This window comes from Planococcus citri, chromosome 1 (genome assembly GCF_950023065.1).
Source record: "Planococcus citri chromosome 1, ihPlaCitr1.1, whole genome shotgun sequence".
NCBI classification, from domain to species: domain Eukaryota; kingdom Metazoa; phylum Arthropoda; class Insecta; order Hemiptera; family Pseudococcidae; genus Planococcus; species Planococcus citri.
Window position 1 is genome coordinate 78,909,022 of NC_088677.1, and position 10,500 is coordinate 78,919,521.

Here is a 10,500-nt window from a genome sequence, read left to right on the forward strand (position 1 = left end):
AATTGGAATACAAACTTATCAAAAATTACGCCATTAATTTACCAAAACAAAAATTACCCAAGCAATTTACCAAAATTTTCGACCAACCTTAATTATTACGAGTAATTCACCAAAAATAACTAATCATTTTATTTACTAAAAATTACTATTAATTCACCAAAAAAAAAAATTATCAAAAGTTACTGGCTATTATTACCAAAAACTTAATGTTTTTTTGTTAAAACAAAAATTACACTAGAAATTTTTGAAAAATTTTGATTTTTCGTGGCAAAAAAATTTTGGAGGAATAAAATTAACAAAAAATAACAAAAAAATTGACAAAAAAATTTCACCTCTTGACTCGCGCGGGATTCGAACACCCGACCTCCGGCGCACCAATCCGCTACCTACACACCCTAACCACCCCGTCTGTTTGTTGGGGGTGAGCCGTTTGCGAGATATAAGGGTTTACACAAATTTTAGCTTATCCATAACGTTGAAACACACTTAAACGTTCATATCTCGTAAACGGCTGAATCGATTTCGACCAAATTAAAAATTTCTCTAGTTCAGTATCAAAGCAATATTTTGCCATCATCAGTTTCGACTTAAAGTTCGGAGCTTTTGAGTTCAGCGTGACACAAATTTATACATAAATTGATATACCTATATATAAATAAATAAATAAATATAAATATATATATATAAACTTATCTCGTTTGGCGCCATAGGTCTTATCGTGATCAGCACACTTCAATTCGTCAAGAAAACCCACCCCCATCCAAATCCTCAACCATCATGACAAATACAATACCTCACTTTTCCGTTTCACGGCAAAGTCGGTAAAAAATGCACTAATTTTGACTGGTGATAAATTTTTGCATACTCTTTCGATCTAGCTTTGTCCAGTTCTGAAAGTTTCATGCGAGTCCAATGTTGAAAAGCAAAATCTGAGATTTAAGCTGACCTGTCAATCAAAATGGCCGCCATTTTGTCAGTGAGGCCAACTTTTTTTTCAGCAATTTTGCTTAAAAATATTTCTCAGGTTGTTCCCTTTGAGAAAAAATTTCGTCTCAGGTGATCGCCCCGGGGGGAGGGGGGGGGTGTTGCAAATTATTCCTATTGTCATATGCCAGACAACAAAATGCTATGTGTATTGTGTTCCAATTTAACCTAAATTCGTTTTTTCTCTTTTTTGTTTTGTTTTGTAGTGTGTATCCAATGGCCAGATGGTAAGTACCGATTCAAAGATGGTATATTTTTCAAAATTTATCGGTGTTTTTCAAAAGTGATCGATCGACTGGATGAGTTCTAAGTAAATTCACTCCGTTGCTTGCCGGGAGAGAAATTGATTTTTTGGAATCTTATTTTACGAGTAATGATTTGATGTGAGAATTTCAACTCTTTTCGATAGATCACTTTTGCAGCACCTTCTTTTCGTACTATAAAATTTGGATTAGTTTTTTTTTTTTTTTGGATTCGTAATGAGCATAGGTATACAAATTAGAGTGTATTCGAAGTACGCATTTTTTTTTTATATCTGCATGTTGTTGATTTTAATGTGTGGTGATCGGGCTTTATGAAATCGTTACCTACGTATTTTTTCCCTAATCGTTACAATTTTACGATCATTAATTTTTTTATATTTTTTTTTTCTTTAAATGTGTGTTTTTTTTATTACTCGGTATTATCATTCTTTTTTTTCACATATCATCGTCGCTTGTTTTCTGTCGCTAATAGTTATAAAAATAACAGTTCCGTTGAGTCGTTTTTTTTATTATCACGATACCTGCACCGCAATTTTAGATTGGGTTTGTTTTATTTTTCGTGTGGAAATTATCGAGGGTTTGTGGGCAATTGAATAGCTTCTGTCGAGTTGAAAAATATTTTGAATGCTAAAAATGTGTTGTTTTTTGTACGTTACTCGGTTACTTTCGAAAAAAGACTGCGGTTGGGAAGAGGGGGGGGGTTGATCTGAGATTATTTTGAAAATATTTTTGTTTGTTCGTAATGTTTTTTTTCGAAAAAAAAATTATTGGTTGGTGATCGCGCATTACTATACTTCGTGCTCCCATTTGGTTGAAATTTGAACGATAATAGCCAACTCCAACAGATTGAATCGTTCGCGAACGATTCATTTTTGAAATATTTCGTAAAGGAGCATGGCGAATTCCATTATGATTTTAAAGGAAATCCGAAATCATTTCGTTCTTTGGAACAAAAGTCAGTAATTTTTTAGACCATAGGTTCGTTCGCGAACGACGTGATTTTGTTCATATTTTTTGATAACAATTTCCGTACATTTTCATTTTAATCGTGCCCTTGAAAACGATTTTCTTTCATGAATGCGTTTAGTGGTGTTTCAACTCTCAGAGATTTATTCGTTCGCGAACGATTTTTTCCTTTTTCCAGAAAAGAATGATTTCAATTTTTTCAGTTTGTGTATTCCTGAAAATAGATTTCATTCATGTTCAACTCTGAACGATTCACTTCGTTCACAACTGATTCAATCCTTTGCGCGATTCGTTCGCGAATGATTTGTATTTTTTTCAAAGTCTTTGCTTTTCCCCTACTTCTCAAATATGAATTTTCAGTCATGTATGATTTCAACGAACGGAATTTTTAGTTCGCGAACGATTCGCTCATAAGAGTACATGTTCGTTCGCGAACTATTTGCTTGTGAAAAATATTTCGTTCACGAATGATTTCAAATTTTTCCTAGTAGTTTTACGTATCTTTCTAGGTCCCGTTCGTTTTTGAAAAATAGATTCAGTCATGTCATGTTCAACTTTGAACGATTCATTTCGTTCGCGAATGATTCAATCGTTTGCGTGATTTGTTTACGAATGATTTTCATCGTTTTCAAGTTTTCTATTTTTTTCGTACTCTTTGAATATGATTTTCAGTTATAATTCGATTTCAACGAATCGTATGGGTCGCGAACGATTTGCTCAAAGAGTAAAAGTTCGTTCGCGAATGATTTTGAAAATTTTCCTAGTTCAAAATTTATTTCCGTTTCTCGAAGGCGAAGAATTTAATGATATTGTCCTAATGAATCTTTCGTTCGTGAACGATTTGCTCGTGAAGGAAAGTTCGTTCGCGAATGATTCGCCCACATGAGTGAGTCAGTTGTCAAAGAAGTTCAATTTTTTTCGAATGGGATTTTTTTTGTCTTTTTCGAGTATGAATCCAATCATGTCCCTGATGTTCTAATTTAAATTTGAACGAATCATTCAGTTCGCGAACGATTTGCTCGTATGAGTTGATTCGTTCGCGAACGATTTCAATTTTTTTCAAGTCGAATATGTTTTCCTCCTGCTAGAATGGATTTCAGTAATTTCTAAAATGAATGATTAGTTCGCGAATGATTCGCTCGCATGAATGAATTCGTTCGCGAACGACGTCGACCGTTCTGTTTTTTGATGATTATGTATCTATTTTACTAGTTTCTCTAAATTGGGTTTTAGTGATTCTCAACGTTCGCGAACGATTCGCTTGTCAAAATTTCACGAACGTGCTCGGAATCGTCGTTCGGTTGGTTTGATGATTCTTTTGAGAAATAAAATTATCAAAATGATGAGGGAGGCTTTGTTCATGCAACAGGTTTTTTGATGAGACGAATGTTGAGTTTACGTATATAAATTCAGTAGCGTAATTGGGTCTTGGGTGTATTAATATTATTATTGTTCTTTGCGAAGCGTTTCACACTTTTTTTCTTTTAAAAAAACGTACTATTTGATTGTTGATTGTAAATACAAAAGCAAAAGCGATCACACGACTTTTTTGTTGTTGTTTGGAATGCGTCGAATTAGAAAGAAGAAAAAAAACGTGCATGTTACGTATCTGCGGCCCGTGTTGGTTTTCGCTTGTTGTAATTTTTCAATCAGGTATTCTAATCGTATTTAACGTGTGATGGGAATACAGCGCAGTTGAAGTCTTCTTCGGTAGAATTTTCTCGGTTTGCATTATGATTGGCTGAAAGTGGCGGTAATTCTCTTAGATAAAGAAAGTAGTAACGGCAATTTACTTAACGTAGGTTTTAGGTATACGGGGACTCTTTACTCATAGTGGCGTAGAGCATGGATAGATCAACTCTTTTATGTTCGTTTCGTCATCGAAATGAAAATTCGGGTTGAAAATATTCACTAGAAGGGCGAATAGTGATTAGGATTATGGAAAAATCAATTCAATTACGTGTTAGGGGGTTTCCTCCATTGTTTTTTTTTTTTTTTCTATAATGATGATTTTTTTTGACAATGTGTTTATACGTGTGTACCAATATGTTTTTGGCGACATGTGCGTGTGATTTTTTTTTTTGAAACAATCTGTTTTATATAGCGGCTACTGCTCTGCGTGGGGTTGCGATTCAACGTGCCGCGGTGGCGGCGAGCCGTGCCAAGATGATAGCTGCGGCGGCAGTAGCGGCGGCCGGTCAAGCTGGACCGAATCATCATCTGAGTGCCGCGGCGGCAGCCTCTCCGGCGGCGGTCGCAGCGTCCGCTACATCACCACCTGGTGCGGCGGCTGTCGCGATGGCCGCCAATAACGCGGCGGCGGCGGCATCCGCCTCGGCTGCGGCCGCATACGCTCGACAGTCTGCGGCGGCAGCGGTATTCGTGTCATCGCCTCAGTCATCCTTTACAACGGCGCCGGCGTCATATTCGACTACGTAAGTATCCAAAACAGTGTTCCGGTACAAGATGATGATGAAGAATCATTGCAAAAAACAAAAAAAAAACAAACGAATCAACATGTCCTACCCTTTTGCCCCATATTTATTTTTTATCAAGTCGTATTGTCTGGGGAACGATCTAAAGGGGGAGGGGGTGACGCGTAAAGAAGGGTGGGAAAACGCGATCGTGTTAGGGATTTTAATAATTAATGCATTACTTATGGTGGGAAGGATCATATAATAATGATGAATGATGATGCTGCTTGATGTATTTTTTTGAACGCTGCTTTTTTATTCTTTTTTCTCACCACAGTCTTGTAGTTTACTAACATGTTGCTATATACTATACTATATAATTAACCATTTTATTTATTTTACGAAAACTTTTTTTTTTTTTTCGATCTTATACTTTTTGTGGTAGGCACACACGTGATGTCTTGTGTATATACATATCGGTGCGCGCATTTTTTTTTATTGTACGGTAACCGTCTGTAGCAGCATGTAAAAGCCTCAGGTATTATGTTGTGGTTTGGTTGGAAAGCAATATTCGCGATTTTTTGTACTTTCTGTTTTTTTTCTCAGTCTTTTTTTCCAAAGTGGCTCCGGAGATCGATGATCATGGGTGTTTTTTTTTTTTTTTTTTTTTTTTTTTTTTGTTACAATTTCATATCTTTCTCTAAACTGATTGATTTTTCTTCAAATTTGAACGTATTAGGTTATGGGGTGGGGTGTGGGTGGTCTCAGATGGGTCCAATTGAAAAACTGAGCTCATATTCGTGTTCAGCACATCCAAAAACATGTCATTCGATATGTCACAGGCCTATTTGTTTTTGACATTTTTACCAGATTGGGTGTTGAGGGGGGGGGGTCACTAGGAACCCTCACTTTTCTTAAAAATCTCCAAAAGTAACGAATTTCTCAATTTTTTCGAAGTTCGAAGGCTGATTGTGGGGCTCAGAGGGTTCGTATCCTGAAACTGAGTCGAAATTCGTAATCAGCACCTCTGAAAACCCAACAAACCATAGGTCACACGAATTTTTCGATTTTTTCAAATTTTGGGGCATGTCATGGGCCCTGAGGGGTCTTAAATCGAAAAAGTGAGTTAAAATTTGAAATCACTGCCATCAAAAACGTAACAAAGGATATGTCTCATGATTTTCATTTTTTTCAATTCCGACCACCAAATAGAAGGAGGAGGGGGGGGGGTCACAGTGCACTAGATTGACATTTGGAGGGAAATGGGTCCTAAAAAAAACAGCCGTTATACTTTCAGTTTTTTTTCATGCATTTTAAAAATAATTTCAAACAGTCGAGCCTCCGAAAAGAGAAGGAATGATAATAAAACCAAAATTGGGTCCTTCCAGGGCCTCAGAAGGTGACTTGGGGCTCAAAATTAAAAAAAATTCAATGTGGTTATCGAATTTCAGGGTTTTGAAGACGCTGATTCTGAAATTAGTTTTACCTCGAAATTAAAGTTGATCCTCCACGAACCTCTAGAACAAGCTTGGTCATGGATTTTTTTGAGAGGGGGGAGGGGCGAGAGGGTTCTAATAAAAATTTACCGACTGATATGGGGAGAAAAGAATACCAATTTTGCTGAATGATATCATCTTGAAAATTTTCATTTTCTGTTTTGGATTTTTGGAGGTCCCAAATATGAATTTTAAAATTTTAAAATATGAAAGTAATTGGCCCGAGCGAAGCAAGGTCGAATGTTTTTGAAAATTTGATTTCGAGAGACCTAAAAACGGATACTTTTTTTTTTAGAAAGTTGTTTTCTTTCATCACAGGCACTTGCTTGGCCCTTCAGAAAGTGCGGGCCTGGGACAGACTGCCACTTTTTCCCTCTCTCTCGACGATCCTGTTCCCTTGTCCCAAAGAGCTTCAGAAGGTACCTTGGGCTCAAAATTTTGAAAAATTGGTTCTGATTCTGGACGATGTTTGACTCTGAATCCTTGATTGGGCCTCTTTGGAGAGGAATTTAAGGTCCAAAATTGAGAAATAAAATATACGAGTGTTGAAATTTAAGTTTTCAGAGACGCTGATTTTTATTTTGAAATCCGTTGGACCCTAAAATCCAAATTGTTTTCATTTTTTTGAAATTTTAAGCCCAAGTCTGCCTTTCTGAAGCTGTTTGAGCCTTCTTGACTTCCCCTCTTGAAAGAGGCTGAAATCCAAAAGGGCGTTCTTTTGGTGTTAGAATGTTTGAACAGTTATGGAAGGATTATTCGCTCATCGATCTCGTCCAGCTGCTATTTGGGGAAAAAGGAGTCAACCTTTCCATTTACTTACGATTTGGTTTGATCGTGGCGTCACACGGTGAAGAAATTTACGCAAAATTTTCACTTTTTAATCATTTTATAATTATTCTATCACCTGTAATAATTATGCATGGGGTGTATCGCGACGCTTTATTATTTTCATGGAATAGCGTAGTACGTACATAAAACGTTATGCGGTATAATTTGACAAAACCGTTGAATTTTTTCTCAAATTTTGTGGTACGCAGCAACATTGGCAGCGCTCAATCAGCAGCAGCGCACAAGTATACTGTATTTTTTTTGATAAATTATCTGCTGTTGAAGCGAGGACTTGCGAAAGACTATAATAATGCAAAAATAATTCGTAAAGAATTGAAGTGCTGTCAACACGAGTCCTCTCTTCAGCCGTTTCTATAAGCAGAACGTGTATGCGATTGAAAATTTTCTCACCGTACACGTGTCTGATTAATTTATACAAAAATAATGATATTTCGTTTTAATTTATTTCGTAAAATTTGTCAAAGTATTCAATAATGTAACGATATTGTTTTTTGTTTTGCTTAGTGGAATGTATTACGATCCGTTCTTAGCGGCTGCGGACAATTCGTACAAGTTACAGGTGAGCTATTTGTACTAGTGTAAATATTACCTACGAACGAAATGACCTGTTTGAAAAAAAATTTCAAAAAAATTAACGCGATCGTGTGATTCTCTACAGATGGCAGCAGCTACGAATCCTTTATTGAAAATGACTCAGGCGAACGGAGCGATAAACGCGGTTGCGAATAACCCTCAACAGGTATCGTTTGCGGCGGCGGCAGCGGCGGCTGCGGCTAGAGCGTACAATATGGCGGCGGTTACCGGGCAAAATGTTCTACCTTCACCGGCTGCGTCTTATGGACTTCCTGCAGGGTAGGATTTTTTTACTATTGTGTGTGCTGCTTACATGTGCAAGGTGATGGGTTATTGTTTATTTGCGGCTGATTGCTCGAATGCGTATGGTTTCGTTCGCGATTCGTTCACTGACCGAAGTGGATGTGACTTTCGTTCGAATGCCTTTGGAAGTATCGAGCTCCGGATTTTTGTATGCATGATGTCGAATTTATGGAGTTTCGGTCGCGAACGATTTAGTGACCGATTCATCCGATTCGTTCGCGAACGACTTTGGAGCGATTTCGGTCATATTTTGAAAATTATTCATGCATGGTTACATTTATGAACAATCTATGAACGAGACGTGATTCTCTAGCTCACTGAGTCGTATTGATGTGAAACGCAGATTTTTTTTTTGATTCGTGATGTCGAATTTATAGCGTTTCGGTCGTGAAAGATTCACTGACCGATTCGTTCGCGAACGACTTTGGAGCGATTTTAGTCATATTTTAAAATTTATTCATGCATGCTACATTTATGTAAGACAATCTATAATGGAGACGTGATTCTGAACTGAAGCTCATACGAATCGTTCGTGAACGATCGTATAGGCATAGCTCGTTGGTGATGTGCCAATCACTCGGACTTTTTTCGCGACTGATTCGATATTACGAGTTGAATAATTTGCGAACTGTATAAATCATCGTGTAGACGTTTCCATTAGGTATGTGTCAACGTGTACTTATTCTATCCTATTCTATGGTCTAAAAACGATCGCAATTCTCGCTATGTGGTTAAAATAGACGAACGTAAATTCCTTCTTATACCGCGATATAGTCCTACGTCCTACCGAGACCGACTACACGACTGTATAGGCCTCTCCGATTGATTAATTCATCCGGTGGCTGGGGAATTGATGTCTGTAATCGTGATACGCGTCGAGCTTTTCCTCTCTCCCCTCCCTCCTGTCCCCATACTCCCATTCGCCACGACGACGTACGAGTAATTCGACGCAATTAAGCATAATTATCATTTCGTTGGCCTGCCATGTATAAGCATATTAAGAATATGCAATGCATGGTACGGCACAAAGCACACTACTTATGGATTAATACTCTACCACGACAATGGGATGGCAATTTACTCATACTATGCGTTACGCGTATTTTACAGTTACACGGCGGCGACTTCGGCAGATCCTTATCTTGCCGCTGCTGCGGCGGCTGCGGTGGGACCCATTACGTACGGGGTAAGTTGTCCAGTTGATGTCCTGCCCTGATTACGGAGGATATGGAATAAAAGCTTTGTCCTGGATTGGGTAGTTTGCACGTTCCTTTTTTTCATGAATCGAAACTGAACCAAGTTTAACGAATGTGTAAGATCAGATGGATGCTTTTTCAATCCTTTGAAAGTACGCCAGGAGTAGCTGAATTGTTTCGAATACGAAATCGGCTCGAAAATCCCCCTTCCCCACTCTCCAGGAATGATATGTCTCCAAGTTTTTGGGGCAGAAATTAATTTGCACGAAATTCTGATGGAAGTTAATCCACACGTTGGAAAATTTGGAACTTCTGGACGATTTTGCTATTCACTTTGGTGAGAAATTTTTTCAGAATTTCATGACTTCCAGTTGCTGAATTGATTATTTTCGCTGAAAAATGAAAATTTTGATTCTAAAGTTGATTATTCATGATGAGGAAAACGACAGGGCTCGTAATCAGTAAATTTTCAAGTTGCTAAGTTACTTGTATAAATTTTTTCAAAAGTTTTGGTTACCAAAGTTACTTTTTTGATACAAATTTCCCAATATTTAATTTTGAAATCGGCGCTTTTTGCCCCCTGCCCCCCCCCACCTCAAAAAAAGGCAAAAAAGTCTCGCTATTTTACCAAAAAATTAGATAAGTCTCTCATTTTCAACAAAAATTGCAAAGAAATGTTATCATTTTCTTGTCAATTACTTCAAAACAGTGCTGATTTTTCATAAATTTTCAGCGAGCTTTCTTTTCTTCAAAAATTGACAACAATTTTCGTTTTTGCAAAAAAACTTCCTTACTTTTGCTTTTTGTCAAAAATTGTAGTTTTTTAGTAATTAGAAAGTCTCGCTTTACTACCAATTTTTTACTTAAAAAATCAAAGAAAGCCTCACTTTCGAAAAAAAATTGCAAATAATTTAATTTGATTGCCAGTGATTCCAAAAATCGCTAATTTTTGCAGAAATTGTCAAATTTTTGTTTTTTAAATAATTGCTTTTTAGCAAAATTGTGAAAGATTTTTACTTTTTTTCAAAAATTATTCAAAAGCTTCGCGTTTTCTAAATAAGTAATGTTACTTTTTTACCAAAAATTATGCAAAAATCTTACTTTCTTTGCCAGAATTTCCGAAAATTCTCATTTCGTTGACTAAAATTGGCTTGAAAGTTTCAAAATATGTTTTTCGCCTTTAAATATGGAAAACCTAAATTTCATTTTGCCATGTTCTGTTTTTTTTTTATGACTGGTTTTTTGGATACTTTTTGGTTCCTTTTACTAAAGTTACTTTTTTTTTTTTTTTTTTTGAAAAAACCGAATGTAAGTACTTTAATTGTTTTTGAGGTACAATACTCTAGGAAACTGACTGATTGAGGCGGGGTGGATGCTCCTAAATCATGCGAATGACTCGTTTTGATGGATTTAAAATTCACAAGAAATTCTAATGTCGTCACGAACATAGTTTTTG

General features: G+C 36.8%; 1 protein-coding gene across 2 annotated transcripts in view; it reads left to right on the top strand.

Moving 5' to 3' along the window:
• LOC135835131 (RNA binding protein fox-1 homolog 2-like) overlaps nucleotides 1–10,500 on the top strand; it is a 32,839-nt gene that overhangs the window by 16,879 nt on the left and 5,460 nt on the right. For both annotated transcript variants that reach the window (XM_065349274.1, XM_065349267.1), the window contains 5 exons: nucleotides 1,191–1,211; nucleotides 4,318–4,648; nucleotides 7,477–7,531; nucleotides 7,631–7,824; nucleotides 8,959–9,034. In XM_065349274.1, the coding sequence (XP_065205346.1) occupies nucleotides 1,191–1,211; nucleotides 4,318–4,648; nucleotides 7,477–7,531; nucleotides 7,631–7,824; nucleotides 8,959–9,034 (677 nt within the window). The remainder of the gene's footprint in view (nucleotides 1–1,190; nucleotides 1,212–4,317; nucleotides 4,649–7,476; nucleotides 7,532–7,630; nucleotides 7,825–8,958; nucleotides 9,035–10,500) is intronic.